The 19,778-nt window shown below is 40.4% G+C and overlaps 1 protein-coding gene across 3 annotated transcripts in view; it reads left to right on the top strand.

Annotated features, from left to right (window-relative positions):
• phkb (phosphorylase kinase, beta) overlaps positions 1-13,671 on the top strand; it is a 110,702-nt gene extending 97,031 nt beyond the window's left edge. For 2 of the 3 annotated variants that reach the window (XM_032560743.1, XM_032560741.1), the window contains 12 exons: positions 396-486; positions 2,819-2,877; positions 3,089-3,251; positions 3,584-3,665; positions 4,306-4,363; positions 7,363-7,453; positions 8,620-8,825; positions 10,708-10,842; positions 11,175-11,304; positions 12,226-12,333; positions 12,468-12,608; positions 12,704-13,671. In XM_032560743.1, the coding sequence (XP_032416634.1) occupies positions 396-486; positions 2,819-2,877; positions 3,089-3,251; positions 3,584-3,665; positions 4,306-4,363; positions 7,363-7,453; positions 8,620-8,825; positions 10,708-10,842; positions 11,175-11,304; positions 12,226-12,333; positions 12,468-12,608; positions 12,704-12,841 (1,402 nt within the window). In that variant the 3' untranslated portion in view covers positions 12,842-13,671. Of the gene's footprint in view, positions 1-395; positions 487-2,818; positions 2,878-3,088; positions 3,252-3,583; positions 3,666-4,305; positions 4,364-4,590; positions 4,682-7,362; positions 7,454-8,619; positions 8,826-10,707; positions 10,843-11,174; positions 11,305-12,225; positions 12,334-12,467; positions 12,609-12,703 lie in introns of all 3 variants that reach the window. The other variant, XM_032560742.1, reaches the window with a different exon arrangement.
• The last annotated feature ends 6,107 nt before the right edge of the window (positions 13,672-19,778 follow it).

Below are 19,778 nucleotides of genomic sequence, written 5' to 3' on the forward strand. Positions count from 1 at the left end.
TAAATATGTTTCTCTTCACAAACAGGTTGATGTGCTTTGTTGCTGACAAATCTTTAAGACAGCGATGCAGTTTTCTCACATATGGCTCAAACGTTCTGCTGCTGCCGTACAGAAAAAAGAAGAAAAAAATAATAAATATGACTAAATTCACAAAATTTAAGAGCTTGTAGTATATTTGATGTCACCACCAAACGCCTGAAGGTGGAGGCTTTTTTTATTTTGGGGAGGGTCAAGTGCATACTGACTATAAATCAATGTCCAACAAAGGAATAAAAAATGAATAGAAAAATTCACCAAGTTTTCTTTCCTACACCTGACAAACTAAAGTGAGTTTGATTGATGCTCAAGGAAGGTCTGACTGGCAGCTTTAACCATCAAATATTTTATCTAACCAGAGGGAGCCGCTTCAATCCAGTGTTGGACATGTTGGCCTCTTTCAAGAAAGGCGTCATCGGCGGGGTCAAAGTTCACGTCGACAGACTTCAGGTACGTGAATCGAGAAAACCGAAGCGGCTTTTAAAGCGTCTCGTTCGGAATGGGAAGTGTAAGGATGCGCTTTACTGAGTTAACAACTGTGCAACAGCAGCACGCTTTCAATTCTTTGTGAATGAAAACGCTACATTTTTCAATCAGAACTCTGTTGGAGTTCAAATATTGGGAAAGGGATTCAGAATTAAATATTGGACATGAGGGATGAAGAGCTTTTACAGCTGCGACGACAGTGAATTTAGCAGCCCTAAAAAATGTCCCCAGGGCCCGTTAAATGCATTATTAAAAAAGTGTTGCATCAGTGCACTGCGTCCGACCTGCTTTGGCACTACTAAAGCTGGAGAGTGAATGTAGCAGATAGTATTGGTTTGTAAAGGTGCAGTGTGTAGAAAGGTCACCGACGATGTATTTGGTCAAGATACATTTTCTGCTGTGTCATTGTGTCCATTTCCTCCTCAGTTTCTATCTTTGTGTGTTGTCTGTGAAAATGTTTTCCTCAAAGGCTCAGTGGGAAAATCCCTTTTTGACTCTTAAGCATTCACGATCTTTACAGGTGTTGTAAATGAGAGAGAATTGGCTGCACTGTTTCTTTGTTTTGAAGTATTTCTTCATCATGGTTTGTCAAAGCAGAAACTGTTCCCCTGCCTTTTCTCCCTCTGCATGGTGTTTCTTTGACATTGTTATAAAGTCCCTTATTTGATCAGCAGTATTAACTTTCATTTTTCCTTCACCTCTGTCTGACTCGTGGACACGATTACTGTTTGAGCGATACGACTGCGAATCGGGGCCACACCTAGAAAGAAAAAAAACAAGAATGAAGGGAAGAATCACGAGAACAAACAAGAATAAAGTCGAAATAATACGAGAATAACGCAGTGTTACAAGAATAGAAGGAAGACTCTTACAAAAAAAATCCGTGTTTTTTTTTTTCTTTTTAAGATTTCACAAGTCATCTGGGACCTGCTTTGCTATTACAGAAATTGGAAGATATGTCGTTGTTAATGAAAAATGAATTCTGCTCTTTGTCATAAAATTGTGACAGAGAATTTCTGTTTGTGAGTCTAAAACACACTTGCGTTATATAATATCTCAATATGAACAGAATAAAGCTTTTATCATGGCTCTGTCAGTCTGGTTTTACATCTGATTTGGTTTTACAACATTTCTTAAAGAAGTGTGAACCAAGTTTCTGCCCCACGTGACGATTACCAGTTAGTGGCAGATGTTTCTGTAGACGTTGAACCAGTCACAAAGTACCAATTTAGGTAGTTAACCTTTAATAAACTGAATTATTATTTAAATGTCGGTTCAGTTTGTCGTCCTAATTAGTTTGATGACGTGGAGCATTTAGATGCAATAAGAAAACAAAAACAAGAAATTTTCAAGATGTCACAAACTGTTTTTTATTTTGCAGTTACATAAAATAAATAGGTTATACAAAGACCAGAGTTGTTGTTTCTCCAAGCCTTTGTCTCGTTTCTAATATAAATTGCTCTAGAGTCGTTTAAGTTTCCCACAAAGGTTGCCATGGGGACATGCAACTGTAAGCATCCCAAAGTTAAACTCGAAGATACCTCGCCGAGACAGCGGCGCTCCGCAGAACAGACTGCAAGGAAAATGAGGCCGAGGTAGAACTAGAACTACTTTCAACATTGGTAACTTTAACTAATGTCTTTGTCAAACTCCCGACAACTTTTCCTCCTCCAGCTCCTCTCAGACTGTATTTGTGGTGCTCAGCAGAGACTTCCACACAAGATTCTTCTTCTTTTTTTAACTTTTTTTTTTTTTTTTTCCCCCCACCCCTTGCCTATTTGCCATTCAGTTCACAGCTACCTCACGGCTTTGAAACACTTGTGCTCTTCATCATGTCATTGTTATGGAGAGCACAACCGCCCGTCTCCCGCGCCACTTCGTTTAGTTTTTGAGTTGACTTCAGCTGGAACGAGTGGTATCACTTTTGGACCTGAGGAGAAGGGAAAATTGGAAAAGTAGAAGATCTCCAAGGAGATCTTCTAACTTTTATCATTACATGCGGCAGCTGTGTCTGTTTAAAAAAATTTATTTGTCACTTGGTTTTGCATCTTGCTGGTGAATCTTGTTTTTTTTTGTTGTTTTGTTTTTTTTTACAGCATTTTTGAAGCATTTTATCTTTACTGAGTCACCCAACAAACCTTGTGTACCAGATTGCTTCCTCCACTCCTGCTGGCACATGAGCCATTATGGATCCTCTATGACTGTTATGTCTCTTGGATGGTTGGGGCCATATCACCAGAATAATAACTTTATAGTTTTTTTAAATGTGCTGTTTTCCCCCCTGTCATTTTCACAGACCCTGATATCAGGAGCATTTGTGGAGCAGCTGGACTTCCTTCGCGTCAATGAGGCAGAGTAAGAGCTTCTTCCCTTCACGCTTCTTCACGCTTTCCTTGTTAAATGTGAATGCTTTCTCTGCTGTGGTTGCAGTAAAAGTGAAAATTCAGGCTAAAGTGCTTTTTCTGTTTCACCAAAGGAAACCAAAACGTTATTGAAAGGAGAACATTGTCATTATTTTATGTGTCAAATAAAACTGACATGTGCGGTCCGTTTCCGTGTGCTAAAGGATCCCAGAGTTTAAGAGCTTTGAGGAGCTGGAGCTGCCGAAGCACTCGAAGGTGAAGAGGCAGACGAGCACGCCCAACGCCTCGGACCTGGAGCAGCAGCCGGAGATCAGTGTGGGGGAGTGGCAAAACAAGCCCACCTATGAGATCCTGCAGAAGTTTCATGTAAGCTGATTGTTTCAACAGAGCAATGATCTGGATTACCACTGTGTTCTTGTTAAACAGAGAAATTATTTTTAAAGAATCGCATGTAAAGCTTTCGATCAAATAGTAACATTTCAACTAAAATATGATCAGGACAGGGTTTTTTTTTAGCTGTTGCAACTTAATATCCAAATCAATACTCCAATTAGTATAAACCATGAACAATGTATCATTTTAAGTCGGTTAATGATGCCATCATTTTTTTTTTTTCTCTTGTTTTTTGAAAAATATTGAGTTTGCATTCGGGATCACTCTGATCTTTGTTTATTCTGCTTGTCTGCGTGTTCATGCAGGACTGCAACTGCTTGGCCAGTCAGGCTCAGCTCGCCTGTATCCTCCTCAGAAGAGAAGGACCAGACTTCCTGGCAAAAGATGGTGTGGACACGCTGCAAATTGGTTCATAAATAAGGATTCTAGTGGAGCACCAGGGTGTCTTAGGAGAAATTATACAATAATCTTAGAAGACAATCAGTTAGCTGTTTTAAACTGTTGATTCATGCAGTGGTTCCCAATTCTGGTCCTTTGGGGGACAAGAGTTGCAGCTTTTGGATGTGTTTCCGCTCCAACACATCCACAGGTCACACCAGATATTTACTTTCACTGTAAATAAACTGCAGCCTATAAACCTGACCCAGTTCTACCAGTTCTATCTGGTAAAATGGGCCAAAATCCCAGCAAACTATGGTAAGAAGCTCGTGAAAAGAAATGCAAAATGTTTGAACCAAGTCATACGATTTAAAAGGTAATTCTACCAAATACTAAAGAAATCCATCTAGTAATCTAAATTTCTATAAATTAAGCTGAAATTTTAACTAAAATGACATTTTTTTTAATGGAGGTGTGTTGGAGCAGGAAAGCATCTACAGTAAAACCCTCAACATATCGTCTCTCAAGGGCTGGAGCTGGGATACGATTGGTTTAATGTTTAAACTATGTTAATCTTACATGCTTCCCATATTCATCTAAGGGCAAAATTTAGAAAAAGTTATAAAATCAGCCATATTTGTGATTCCAGAGAACCTCATGGATGAACTGGAGAGAATCTACAGACGAGCCGGCAGCAGAAAGCTTTGGTCTGGTATTCCCATTTCAACACACAAACATAGTGTTTGTCCAAAACATAATCACAGAACATGTAGCGTCATTTAGTGGCCTTATGGCGTCATGAGACAGACTTCCTCTGGAAGTAGCTTGAAATGCTTTTTGTTATTTCTTGTGTCTGTAGAAATTCATTTAATCACATTGTCCTGACTTCCCAAACTAACAAAACAAACTGTTGCGTGATCTGGATAAACTACAGGCTGGCAGTGCGGCATGCTGCTGCCATTACCAAGAAGTATGCCAGCTCTATAGCCCCACACATCACCACAATACTGGTTCATGGGAAACAGGTAAAGTTCAGCGGGCGACACAGTAAATGTTCCCGCATGTTTAAGTTGCCTAGCTAGCTGGCTAGCTGGAGAGCTGTGTGAGCTGTGTGTTGACCTGTACGATTTCACCGTTCACTGTAATCGGATTCTCGTTTTTCTTCTAAGCAAAAAAAATAAACCCTTAAAATTAAGATGTTCCTATTTAATTTACAAATAATTATAATAATAATAATAATACATTTGTTTATTTTATAATCAAATCTGTTGTAAATTTTTTACATGTTCTAAAAAACTTCAAATTAGAAAAGCAGTGATTACTTTGAATAAAGACGACAGAAATAAAAAATATATATAGGTGGACATAAGACAGTAGCTAGTTACATGTGAACAATCGCTTTCTAAACATCATTTTTAATGTGAAATTCTTCAAACAGTTTAAGTCACCAACATTCACTCTGCTCTAATTTACCTAAAAATGGGATTTTTTATTTGGCTATCTTGTCAATTTGTTACACTGCTGTATTTCTAGTGCATTAACTGATTTAGGAACATTGAAACCTTGGCTCACACAGTCAGGATTTTGGCGAGCCAGCTAGGATGCTTGCAGGAACCTTGAGTTAGATGTAATCCGGAGCTGAGCTTGTGGTCAGTGTTGGCTTTCTCTTTACATTAAAACCACAGAGGCTGAACCCCTTCCTCCAAGTCCATTCCCAGTGGCTCAAAGGCTGGCCGTGCACTGCAAATTAAATAGATTTTGACTCTTACCATAGATCGTTCTATCTAAATACCTTGGAAAAAGCTTTAAAGTTACCTAGCAAACCAGTTCATAATTTGGAAAAACGAAAACAACATTCTTATCCACGAAAGCAAAGATTGTCTACTTTTTACATTGTCCTTCACAGAAATGGATTTTGTATTTTGTGCTTGTTTTGGGTGTGGAATCATTTGAAACGATGTCGAATTTCTATTTGAATTGTGGTTTGCTGCTGGCCTCATCCACAAATACTGACCAAATGTTGCAGGTGGTTGTCATATGTCATAACTGAGTATTTGTTTCTCTCATCAGTGCCTTCTGTGCTCATCGTTTGCTTTCGTTATGCTTCCTGACATGACAACTTTGATTGTATGCTGTTTTATTCATCGACATTTTCAGCTAAGAGAAATGCACTTACGGCATTTAAAGATGGAATAGTCTTTTTGCTTGTTTTGTTTTGCTTGGTAGGGAATCTACTCCCATACTCAACTGTGTATATGCTCTCATTTTTCTGACATGGGCCAGCAAGTGAGGCTTGAAATAGGTTTTCTAAGGATCAGTGCTTTGACAGCATACCATGCTTTTTAAACTTTAATGTTTTGTTGATTTCCTAGCTGTACCTTTGTTTTCCCCACAAATGTAATCATGAAATACAACAACTTCTCAGGTAGAAAAATTGATTAGGACTTTTACTCAGCATATAATAAGAGCAGGCCGTGTTCCAGCTTATTCATGGCCTCATTCATGACATCGCCCCATGCTTCCACCACTGCTGTAAGAAATGTAAATCGTTCTTGTGTGTCATTAGTCATCCCTGGCTTTGTGTTTAGATAACTGCCATCTCAGTGTGCCATTTCTTCCTAATAGGATTCCTGCAGACAAGAGGAAGCATCTAGCAGACCGCGTTCAACCTCATGAATGATAAATTCAAACTTGTGTGAACATTAAAATATTTCCTAGAAAGTAAACTTGATATTGGAACTTCCAGAATCAAAATGATTCGATGTGATTAGGATGAACACTTTCCAGCACATTGCTACTGTAGATGTTTTCTGCAACCCTTGGTGTCATTGGACAATGTACAAAGGATACAAAGAAAGAAGCTAGTGTGTTTTGTGAAGATCCACTTTTGTACATTTTGTCACAGATACAAACTTAAATATTTTTATTTGGTTTTTACTGTGATAAACCAATACCAACCTTTCGATAACTCTGGATCAGGAAGAAGATGCTATAACAAGCAGTTTAAGTCAAAGGCAGTCTGACTTTTGTTCAGTTTTTCCTGAAGATGTTTCAACATCCCTCCAGGAGTCTTTAGCCCTTTCTCCAGAGGAAGTGCTTCAACCAGCTCTCTCTCAGTCAGCCCCGGACAGATTGTGGCGCCTTAAGAACGCATAAGGCATCAACTGGCACCAATTAAAAATATAGCAAGAGACTTCAGAGAAACTGGCCACCAAGGGGTGCACTTATAAAAGGACATCATCAGCGCATTGACCAAAGCTTTTCCGTGCTCACAACCCGCACAAGTTCCTGCCGATGGAACACCCTGCCAATGAAGACCAACCCAACTTGGCTAGATCCGAACTAGACAGTAACCGGCTAAAGCGAGACTTGACAATGGAGAAGGGGCTTTTGCCAGTTCTGTTGAGCAATATGTCTGCTTTACATTCCTCACTCAACTGACAGACTCCTGGATACGATGTCGAAACATCTTCAGGAGAAACTGAACAAAAGTCCGTTTACTTTCGATGAATCTTGTGTTACTTTATGTTGGCTTATCATGTAAAATCCCAATGAAAGGCAATCAAATTTACAGTTGTAACATGACAAAATGTTGAAAATGCTTTAAAGACTTCTACAAGGCGCTGTACATATTAAAGTCCAAGCTGTAAATTTGTTACTTGTCCTAAATATCTCAAGAATGTTCTTGTGTCTTTTCGCCCATTAGGTCTGTTGTCCGTCTTGCTGCCAGTCTCTTAACTAAGCTAGTGGACAGCCTTGCCCCCAGTATTACTAGTATTTTAGTGCAAGGCAAGCAGGTAAGTGGACACAGAGACCTGAGTACACAGAGACACAGAGAGGGGCCTGAGTAAAATGTTCCCCTTCTCTAAGGGTAGTATGTTGGGGAAAACTGTTGGCGGCATGTTTGGCGATTGGTGATTTGGTGATTTTAATGTTCACTGATTAGCAGAAAAAGCGAAATCTTGATGTGTACATCGCTGAAGGCTCCTCATGCTGTATCCTATGGGAACTATTTGGGCCAGCTGCTTGCGCATGTCCCTCATCAAAGCTTACATCGACTGTGTTTGTGATCCAAGCTGTAGTTGCAGATACAGCAAGGCAACAAGCATAACCTATCTCCCGCCCCCCATCGCCCATCCCAACCCCCGTTTGGCCACACAATAATTTGCAACCTGTGTGGATACACGATTGACACACTGACTCATGAATTGTGTGGATTCACCACATCATGCCGGATGTCTTTCAGTTCATCATTCTCTCTCAAGTGGTATTCAGAGATTAGCCTCCTCTCGAGAGTTCCAGTTATCTTGCTGCATTTTTACCCTTCTGAACACTTTTAGGTATTTCATTATGCTGAAGTAGCTCAAGGTGTGAATCTGCATATAGATTGCCAATGAGGCAAGAGGGTAGGCTCCTCTCGACATGATTGGAAAAGCCGATTTAAAATTGGAGACGGATGCCGCTCCTCTCTTTACAATAAAGTATTAAGTGGAGGCAGAACGCGGCACTGTCCCATTTGAGTGAGTCTTCATTCTGATTATATTTCACATTGTTACTGAAATCTGACAGCTCGTCCTGCACGGAATCCAAAACTTCATTTCAGCTGCAGGCTTTCGCGCTTCCACTCGGATCCGTTTAGATACTCGGATGAACGATGCGTCTACGTTTCGGAGTTTCATCAGACGAAGGCAAAAAAACATAAAAGCGTGTCCCCTCATCAGTGAAATTTGCCATGGTATCATTTTCCTCTGATGCTCCTCCTGAGCAAAACTACAAAGGTGTCACGTACTCTCTCACTTTTACTCAGAGAGAGGAGGCCAATTTCAAATTGAAGGAACAGAAGACATATTGAAATTGTCTCCTGATAAAGTGGTCTGCATAATAGCACATGATTTCTTTTTCTTTTCTGAAAACTTTGGTAGATTTTCAGCACTTTTTTTTTTTGTTTGCACATGATCACCAGGTGACCCTGGGTCTGTTTGGGCATGAGGAGGAGGTGATCTCCAACCCGCTGTCTCCAGGAGTGATCCAGGGCATCATCTACAGCAAGTGCTCTCCCCAGGGCGGGGAAAGGGAAGCTGTCCTCCAGCAGGAGTTGGTCATCCACATCGGCTGGATAATCTCCAACAACCCCGAGCTGTTCAGCGGCATGCTCAAAATCAGAGTCGGGTAGGACGACACCAGGCTGCATTTGAAGCTCGAGCAGATCTTATGTGCTTTACCAACTGGGATTTTCTCATGCAGCATGTTTGCCTAGATGCAATTTCCCCCTCCCTGGTGCTAGCCATTGAAAAACTCAAGAAACCAATTGCTGTCAAATCCCTCTGGGATTCAGTAATGTGGCCTGTTTTCTGCGTTTCTCTCACGCTCCAAATTACCCACGCTGCAATTTTCTTTGCGATTGGATTGAGGCGTCATGTTATCAGGAAAATTGAAAATGTTGAAAGTGCCTACGGGCTTGCGTTTTGTGTGAGGTTTTGTTAACTGCTCACCAACAGTGGCACGCTTTGTCTCACAGAAATTATGTTTAGCTTTGTGCCCTAATATCAACAAATCAAAGAGAAAATCCATCTTAGAAGCATTTCGGAACACAAAATGGTGATATTTTACCAAAGGTGGATCCACATTTTAGACTTCTAGAAACGTCTTCAGAATGTTTTGTAAATCCAGCTGACTGAATCCGTAATTAGGTGCTTGAAAATGACTATTTCCAGCTTTTATCTGCCACACTGGTGTTTTTTTTTGTAAATGTAAAAAACAGACCTTTAACTTATTAGAAAAAACAGGTGCAAAAGCTTACTATGATGGAAATTATTTGGAATATGGACATAAAAAACGTCACCCAAAGGCTTACGGCAATTTCATGTCTGCCTCCGTTGATCTGATGAATGGTGTCAGACTATAATAAAACCTCCCAACAGGTTCGGTGCATGTTTTGACCTAAAGGAACATCAGCTTTGTTGATCTACAGCAGAGAGCTAGAAGTATTTTTTTTTTTTTTTTAAACTGTAAAATCAGAGCAGAGCAACTTCGATATCTAGTTGTTTCATAGCAGTTATGGTTTAAAAGCCAAGTGTACGCTTGTGTTGAAATGTGCAAATTAACTGGACCAATCCTGACTCCCAAATATGTGCAAGAAAAGAGGAAAGTTTCAATCACAGAAAAACAGCTGCTGTTCTTCCCGTAAAGAGTACACAGAGTACACAACGGTCCGTTCTGCTCTGATTTCCTCCTACTTCTTCCAGTGGAAATAAAACAGACAAAAATAGGCTCTGAAAACTAATCTGATTCCTGGAAATGGTGCCTGCAGTTTTCTTTGTAAGAGTAAACTGTGTATAAAGATACTAACTCTGTACGCAGCTGTTGAATAGAGGCCATTTAAAACAACACCTGCAGTATTATTTAAATCGGTTGTATAAAAGGAGGGCAAACGGGAATCTCAGCACCTAAAGGCCACAGCTGGACATGTTTGTGTGTTAGATGTTTGCGACCTTTAAACCCTCAGGCAGCGCTTCACAAAAAAACAGCGTTTCGATCAATGCCAGCCTCAGCACTACACTGAAAATGAATCGATACTTACAGCTGACCGCTGCATCCCTGAATCTATCCTGATTGTGTCATTTGGAAGTAGAGAAATGAAAGATAAAAGGTACGATCGTACAAGAGGCGCAGAAACCCGGTAAGAAAAGACTATAATAAAGGAATTAAAACAAAGAGTAAGAATAACGAGTCAACACTTCACCTTAGGTCGAAGGTCAGAGAGCAGAAGTGGCATCACTTCTGAACTTCTGTTGTGTCTTTAAAACAAGTGTAAGGCTCTAAAAAATATGGATCCCCAAAGAAATTGATCTTCTTTTCTAATGTTTCACCGGGCGGCATCAGGCAGAATGAAAAAGTAAGATGTCCACATACACAGACTTGTGGTGCGCATCGAGTGGGATTATTGAGGGTTAAGAAGTTAAGCTCTGGTTTTGATCATGTCCTCATTGCAATGCGGACGAGGTGGCATTTGTAATCTCTAACATAATTCGTCTGCTGTGCGGATACCAAGCTGGATCGTTCAGGCCATGAAACATGAGCTGAAGATCCGAGGTGGAGACCTGGCACCTCAGGACATCTACCAGCTCTCTCCCAGCAACATCAAGCAGCTGCTGCTGGACGTCCTGCAGCCGCAGCACACCGCCAGGTACGCTGGATAAACATAAACGATGCGTGATCCGACAAAATCTACACTTTTTACTTTCCATTTAACTCACAGATTTAAACAAACCAGAGCTTCTTTGGTGGCTCTGGTTTGTTTAAACATCTTCTTTGATGTTTAATTGTTTAATCTTCTTCCCTTGGTTTATATCAGATCATCTAATTAAAGCAGGAGCCAATTTCCCTTAGGGAATTAATAAAGCTTTATCTTATCTAATTAACTAGCATTGACTGAAAAACAATCTTTTTTTTTAAAGGACAACAGCTGCCCTTATTTTGATAATGTGATCTCATCAGGTTCTGTTTTTTTTACCCCAGGTCTTGGCTGAACAGGCGTCAGATCGACGGCAGTCTGAACAGAACCCCTCTGGGGTTTTATGACCGTGTGTGGCAGATCCTGGAGAGGACGCCTAACGGTATCGTGGTGGGTGGAACTCACCTCCCACAGGTACGTAATCCGTTTACAGTGGAGGTAGCCATTAGAAGATGAGTACACTGTGGTCAAAAAGAGATGAACATGGTCAGCAACAATGCTGTATTGGTCTTGGGGCCCAAAGGCATTTCAATTACTCTACGCCGTCCTGACTCAGTAGCTGTGTTTCCAGCAACGTTTTTTTATCTGCATTTTGAAGTATCGCTTTAGGAAAAGTTGATGGAAATGGCTACATTCTAAATAACTTCCTCAATCTTGCAACAACAAAAAAAAAGGTTTTCACACTTGCTTGAGGTGAGTGGGGTTTTTTTTTGGCTTTTCCAAAAAAGTTAGTGCCTTAAAGGGGAGGTGGAAACATATTTGCCGTAGTGACCATTTACCTCATGACTGATCCTGTTTCTCCTTTGTCTACGACAGCATGTAACATCGCCAATACTGGTTGACTCAACAGAAAAGTTCCAACCTGCCCAATAGCAACAGATTCCTGAAAACCTCTCCCCATGTACATGGTTCATGCTAGTTGGCAACCTCTGCTTCCTGTTTCTCACAGCCATGCGTAATGTCAGCATCTGACAGAATTCTGCTGGTTGACTCACTCTAAACCAGTAGATGGAAACACGCCTAATTTGCTTCCTTTTCATTTTTGCAACGTATTAAAAGTTTGCTCAAAATTTGCATCGCAATCTGTTGGAAAAATGCCGATGCGAAGCAGGACGGATCTTTGTTTTTATTTGGCTTGAACCAAATTGAAACTTGGACCAGGCAGCGTTTCACCACTCTGTTTTGGTTCAACGTTGTTACTAGCTGTTATAGCGTCATGCATAATGTTTTACTTCCTGTAAAACATTATGTAAATATTATGTAACAAATGGAAAATGCATCCTGCCCCGCTAGATACAGCAGTACATGACTAAGGTCTCCTCTGTCATTACGCAGCAACCAACTCTGTCAGACATGACGATGTATGAGATGAACTTCTCCCTGCTGGTGGAGGACACACTCAAGAACATTGTCCTGCCTGAGTACAGACAAATCATTGTAGAGGTGAAGAACCACATTAACTAACACCAACAAACATGCAGCAAGTAGAGCTGAAGCAAAATTAGCTTTTAAAAAAAATTATAATCTTTGTATTTTCAACTCTTTTAATTGTCTTTTGCAATCCTGTCCACCATTAGCTGCTGATGGTGGTGGCCACAGTGCTGGAGAGAAACCCCGAGCTGGAGTTTGGCGACAAGGTGGATCTGGATAGTCTGGTGAAGGAGGCGTTTAACGACTTCCAGAGAGACCGGAGTCGCTTTGAGGGGATGGAGAAACAGGTACGGAAGCCTCTGAGGAACCTCTCTGGTTACACTTGTTGCATACCAAACTACCACAGCTGTAGCAAGTCCCTAACTGTGACTGTTGGCCCCAGGATGACATGGAGGTATTCTACAACACACCGCCTCTAGGAAGGAGAGGAACCTCCAGCTACCTGACCAAGGCGGTGATGATTCAGCTGCTGCAAGGAGACATGAAGCCCTGCAAGGACGACCCGTGTGCCGTTAGTTAGATTTACAGCACGTAAAGTCATCATCGCTAATTTGCTTCACCTTGATTTCAATGCTTACTTAGATTCCATTGCATGCATTGGAATCCTTTTAAACGTTGAAGTGTTTTTTCATAGAAGTCTAAAAGGTGTGTGGTGGTCACCCGGTCCTTCAGAATCACTCATGTTGCTCACAAACCAAGCTCAGGTGGAACTGTTCTCTGTATCTCACCAGCAGATATAGTTCTCTGTAATCTAGCAGATTATCATTCAAACTGTGAGCCTACCTACTGTATGTGTTCCATACTAAGGCAGACTAAATATGTTTGACTGATGACTTAAATTAGAAAGCAGTTAACTTTGCTATTGTTTTCTGCCAGTTTCACAGGAAACAAACTGTTAGACTGGCCAAGAACCGCCACACCTGACCTTTTTTTTTGAACCTATACGGTTTTGTGTGTCATCCATCTCAGCACGTAGATGTTTTAGTGTTTAGCGTAGCATGTTGAGTCCTTCTCCAAGGTGCATTCTGTCATAGATTTCAGGGAAGGGTTTCTGAATGTAATTAACTATAAAACAGCTTCCAGAAGGGCTCTGCATGACGATGACTACTGCTCATGTGAAGCTTTTTGGGCTGAGTGCCCTTTAGGCTTCACTGTATCTGTGAAAAAATGTGCTTGCATCCATTAGCAGGACCGATTAAAGCTCTAAACACACTTCGCTGGATGCCACCACTGTGAGGGGTCTAACTAAAGTCGCCATTGTTCATCGGAGCTTTATTGTGTTTGTTAGTGAACTAGATCTGTAAAAGACATATTTTTATCTCAAATAAAATGATAGAAACTATAAAAATCTTCCTCAGTTTATCTTTCCATCAGTGTGTGTGTGTGTGGGCGGGTGTGCATGTGTGTGTGCGTGCTCTGGGAATTTGTAACTCGAACCTTTCCTCAATTTTTCTGCGTTACAGCCACACACTTCCATGTGTTTTACTTGGACTTGTGACGTGAAAGCAACACATAGTTTTCAAATTTCGCTGCAGCATCTTTTGCTGCAGTTCCCGCTGCAGACATGTTGAGATTTCTCGTTTAGAGACAGAGGTTATGGTCCATGCTTTGTGCAATAGCTCAAACTCAGGCATACGGATTGGAGAACATCTGTTAACCTCAGTTTTGAAGTTTTACCGCAGCTTTTCAGTGAGGTTGAAATGTAGACTTTGACTAGGCCATTCGAGCCTGTGGGAATGTTTCAATCGAAGCTGTTCGATTGTAGCTCTGGTTGGAGGGTCAAGTTGTTCTGACAGAAGGTGAGCGTCTGCTCCAGTCTCAAGCCGTTTTCAGACTAAAAGGTTTTCTGCCAAAGAAAAGCAAACCCACAGGATGATGCTGCCACCACCACTTGTTACCGTGGAGATGGTGTCTTTAGGGCGACACCACCTCCACAGTGCATAGAAAATGGACACTGCATTTTCCATGCAGGTCAAAATGTTAAAATTTGTTTTGTCTGACTAGATTTCCTTCTTCCATTGATTTTATTACTTTGCTGGAATTTATTTTTGGGTCATCAGAATCAACGGGGCTAAATACAAATGAAAGCCGCACTTTTCAGAAACCACTTAATTTTCTTCACAGTCATATGCACACCCCCAGTGTCCATCACATAAATTACCACTAAAATTAGACGTTTATTGAAACTGACAAAATGAAATGGGGAAGAAAAAAAACATGCTCAAGGTATATAAATACATTTCCAAGGCCTTGGATACTTTTCACAAGTCTCCACCTCAGCAGCACATCTGGATTTGCTGCCCTGCAAGATTTACTGCGTGGCGGAGAGCTGGGCGAGAGTCTGGGGATAAGATGAATGAGCTCCGTCTCTTTCTCAGTATATTCAGATCAACTCAGAACCCGAAGAGAGGAGTTCTTGTCTGTCTTCTTTAATCAATCTCTTTTACATAAAATGGCTCCCGTAGGATTTTAGAAAGATTTTCAGATTTGTTGCCAATTAGTTGTACTCTTCTGAGGGTGTTATCTATGGGGGGGAAAAAGCTGACCGTCTTCCAGCAGCAGGGATTTTAAAGAGGGAGCTCCTCTTATAAAGATAAATTACTCTTCAGAAGGCACACTTGTAGGTCCTCTGTTACTCCCCAAACCATAAATAACTGGATGATGTCCCCATCCGCCTGACTGCTGCACGATTAAAGAGCACTCAGAAGCAATCCAGAGACATTATCCTTGATGTAACGTTGCTCTGCTGATTAACTTTGAAGAATGATTAATGCTGCATTGAACCACCAGGATGCAGCAGCTTTCAATAAATCAGACTGCTTAAGCCTGAGGTTTCAAAAATGTGACTTTAGTTATCACGAATAAGAGAATTAAAAGTCGGATAACCAGTAAAATTGTGTGAAGGTATTCTGTAGTGACATTAAAAATAATTGAAAACAACTTCTTTCTGAGCAAACATACCAGGTTTCACCTTTCAGAAAGCTTTTAGCGTTGATGCTAATTTTAGCTTACACGACATTGCTTGCATACTGAATGGAGTAGGTCCATGTTAGTGAACACATTAGTGATGCCCCAGATGCTATTCACTACATTTTAGGTCACTTTACCTTATGCAGAGTTGCTTGCATTCTACATGAAGACTCTTAACAGGAGGGTTGCTATTGCTAGTGGTAGCCCTCATGCTAATGGCAGCAATTTAGCCAAAACTTCCATCATCTAACTTACTAAATGAACTCAGTCAATCTATTGACATCATTTTTGTTAACCATTTTTGCTATTGTTTTTGCCAATATTAGTTTATACACAGTTTGAATACTAGATGTAATATGTTGCTGGAGGCCAACGTAGCTACCACTGATAGCCAAACTCAGACTTAGACCATCTGCTGTTTTAAACTTTTAGGCTTTGAAATATGAACTTGAAGCCAGCTGAACCTTACTCATCATCAGAACCCCAATTCAGGTCCATTCGATACGCACACTGTAAAATTTTATAGTTTTGTATTCATTATCCTCCTTCTAGTACAGCTGGATCTGCATTCTGCAAATATAAAGGTAGAAAAGTGGGTCTTCTATGGAAAAGTAGAATCGTATCGAAAGAAATTTTCTCTTAGGTCATTGTAAACAAAGAAACTTTCAAAAAGTTATTTTTATATATATATTTTTTTTTTTAAGTCTGAAAATTAATTTGAAAAAAAAATCTTTTGACAAAACAAAATCTGGAAAAAATCACTTGAAAATATATATTTTTAAAAAAGCAAACGGGACAGATGTACGTTCAACCATTGCATACACATTAAATTAAATTACTCACAAAACCTTTTTTATGGATCATTTTTGAAACAATATTATGTGCTTTCAATAATATTGCAACACATTTTTCTCCACACCAGTCTACCTACAACCAGAAGAAAGTGAAATCAAACATGCCAAGTATGAGGTACATCCCACAAGTGACGGTGATAACCAGACCAAGGGAAAACATGCAGAAATGTTTCTCACATCTGCTTTTCTCTCCTGTCTTCACATTCTGTCATGTCAACATGTCATCACACACACGCACTCCCCCCCCACACACACACACACGCACACCCCCTCCAGCTTGTATTTATCTGTTGGTTCTTTCTATTCACAGAGATGAGCATAATCGCAGATGACAAACTCCTGGGGTGTGCTGTGACGGACTGCTGAAATGGAGAAAGTTCCTCCCTTGGAATCACACATCGGCACCTCTCTCACACCTCCTGCTAAAACACGGGCAGACGTCCTCCCTTGGTGGCTTTGGGGCTGGAGGCGTGTGTGAGCAAAGACAAACTGACTTATTATTATGTGCGGTGGTGTAGGCTGACAGGTTCGGGGGAATTAATGCAGCTGTTCCACAGGTGGTTGTCATCCATGTATCACACAGAATGAACTGACTGAAAAACACATGCTGGCTGGTGATGTTGGTAAAAAAATCTCTTTCTGTCTTTTGATGCCTTTTGGGCTGTGTGGCAGCAGATTATTCTGCTGGTCAGCCTCGTCTAAACTGTTTCCATGCATTTAAAGCGCAGTTTCCCCTTCGTCTAATCCTGTCGGAGTGCCGTGTCCTGTTGACCTCAACTTCTGCTCTAGATATTTCTAACTCTAAGATCCCTGACTCCAATCTATGAATTGAAATACTCCACAGAGAACTTGCTAAATCTGTTGTCTGAAAATGAAAAGAGTATGGTAGACCTACCATGACGGTCTACCTAATTTGAGCTCTGATTAAGGAGAACATTGAGGACAAGTCCTCAAAGGGAACAATAAATGTCCAGAAGTTCAGTTGTAATTGAGAATCTGAGAAAATGATGAAAATTTAAGTTCACAGGCATTCTTCGTCTAATGATGTCTGGACAAGCTCTCATTTGGCACAATAAAATGACCGCTGAATTGTTGAACTGTAGGTGAGCTATTTTACGAAAAAGACTGGGAAGAAAAATCAGTTTCTTGTTGTGCTACTCTGGTAGAAATGTTATTTTTGTAACCTGGGGACAGTATTTGTCGCTTAGAGGCTCCATATTCAGTACAGACACTCTTGTGTTTTGGGATCAATAATAAAAAAAAAGCTTGGCGGCACATTTGGCCTCAGTCCGTAGCTTAATTAAAAGGATGAGGTATCAAAGGTACCTCCAGGGTTTACCCCAGTGTATTATAAGCCTGGCGGCCCGCCATGCTTTACAAGCCCCCCCTCCTCCCGCCCTATCAGGCTGTATCAGACTTTCCTTGGGAAACTGTGGTTACCATGTAGTAACTTGCCATCATCAGTGTGTATGTGAATGGGAAAGACTTATTTTATTGTAGAGGATCTTTGATGGTAAATTTGTTAATCAATCAACAACTGTAAGGCGCTCAGAGCAAAACAACCACAAATATCCACGTCCCTGCTTCTGTGTAATAGTTGGGAAACAGCTATCATATATGGCTTTTTGCTACATATGGCAAACTTGACACTTTACATCCTTCAGGAGTCATTTATTTTGGAGCTGCATATTTGCAAACTTAAGTCAACATCTTGTTTTTACAAAGAAAGGATCTCTTCTAGTCAGACCTTTTGACTCTTTTTTAAAAAAAATGTATTGTCGTAGATGACAAGTTTCTCCCTACCAGGGTTCTGGTTCTACCGTGGGCCTATTTGAAATCTCTCCAAGCGTTGCACAGCCAAACTTCAGGTGAATTCTCTGGGAATTTCACTCTAAGGAATTCCCCGCTGAAAAACTATTCCTGAAACTCCTCCTATTAATCAAGTGCCTGTTATCACCAGTACCAAGCTGATGCCGTTCTCCTTCATAAATCATTTTAAATGAGGATAAAACGCTTTTTTTTTTTTTTTTTGTTATTCTGGTATTGCTTAAATAAATAATGATAATATGGAAAATCAGATACTTTTGAATATGTGCAGATTCTATAACACTAGATTTGATTTTTACAGAAACAACAAATTTATCTTTATTTATTGTTTCTATATCGATGAGTTCATCTAACTTCACTTTCAAGGCTTCCCTCAAATCCAAAAGGAAATATCAGTAGCAGCAGTACCAAAAAACGCCACCAGATGGTGACAGACAACTACAAATACAGCAGAGGGAAGGCGTTAGTTTTTCCTTGCAGTATTATTTTTTTTCTCTAATGCTGAACTACAATAAAATGGTGCAGGAATTGGTGGAATTGTTTTTTGGCATCAATATTTAAGAATATCATAAACTGCAGCTAAATCTCTTTGGGTCATTTCACCTCTTCTGAATATCTGGGAATTGAGGTAAAAGGCTATAAACGAACTTTGACACTTACTTTATACAAAACTCCAACATATGTGGAGAATTTCTTTACTGATTTTAATGAGCTTTTGTCTCTTATATGCATTGATTATGACTGTGTAGTAATGTTGTTCATTGTAGTTATAAAACTACAGTGTTGGTGATTTCAACATCCATGTTGACAACCTGCAGACAAAGGGGCAAATGAGCTCTTTAATATATTAGAGAATTTTGGTCTGACTCAACATGTTAAACAAGCAACACACAATCATGAAGTATCAGTAAGGGTGTGAATATTTTAAATGTCTCTGTAACTGATGTCGCCCTGTCTGATCATTTTGTTGTCATCTTTGAAAGCACTTCATCCATCGACTTGCTTAGCCAAACAGCTGCTATCACAAAACGTTCCCTCAAAGACAACACGGCAATTGTTAAATTAAATTGTTTTTAATTACAGAATTTTATTTCCTTTGTATCTTTATTAAAAATGTGATGGGGTTTTTTTTATTATTATTTTTTAAATTATTAGTGTGGCATTCAGCGGTTCAACTATGCAATGAAATTTGTTTGTGGCCAACAACGCCACCAGGGACTGCCACCCAGGAAATAACAGTAAAGGTCCATTTCGCAATAAGCCAGAGACACAGTCTCAAGACAATAGTGGTGGTTTATTATCACAGCAGTAAAATACCAGAATGTGAAGGGGGAAAAAAAAGAAAGAAAATTACTAAATAAATCCAACTAGGCTTACCGGCGGGTATGGCCAGGTCCTGGACAGGAGGCTCCGAAACAAAGAAATCACTACAAACACCCGTGAAGTCACACTCACCCAAGTGCAGTTTAAAGCACAAAGATAAAACCGCTGAGGCCAAGCTCCTCTCGCTTCCACCCAAACAGGAACGCTCAAACATCGGCACACGTAACAGGAACCACTCCACTCAATCAAACGTGGAGGTGAATACGCCGATACTTCACTGTAGTTTTATAACTACAATGAACAAGCAGTTGTAAGCACGCAGGCAGCCAAGCTCACCTGTACTTGGCACACAGACAGCCCAACACCTCAGCTTTTATAACAAGCGCCCTCTGGCGCTATTGGCTCGCCTGCAGTTACCCAGAGATTTAACATCTCATGAGATATGTCATATCATGACATAATATCTCATGTTATGTCATCTCA

This window comes from Xiphophorus hellerii, chromosome 4 (assembly GCF_003331165.1).
Source record: "Xiphophorus hellerii strain 12219 chromosome 4, Xiphophorus_hellerii-4.1, whole genome shotgun sequence".
In the NCBI taxonomy this organism is placed as follows: Eukaryota; Metazoa; Chordata; class Actinopteri; order Cyprinodontiformes; family Poeciliidae; genus Xiphophorus; species Xiphophorus hellerii.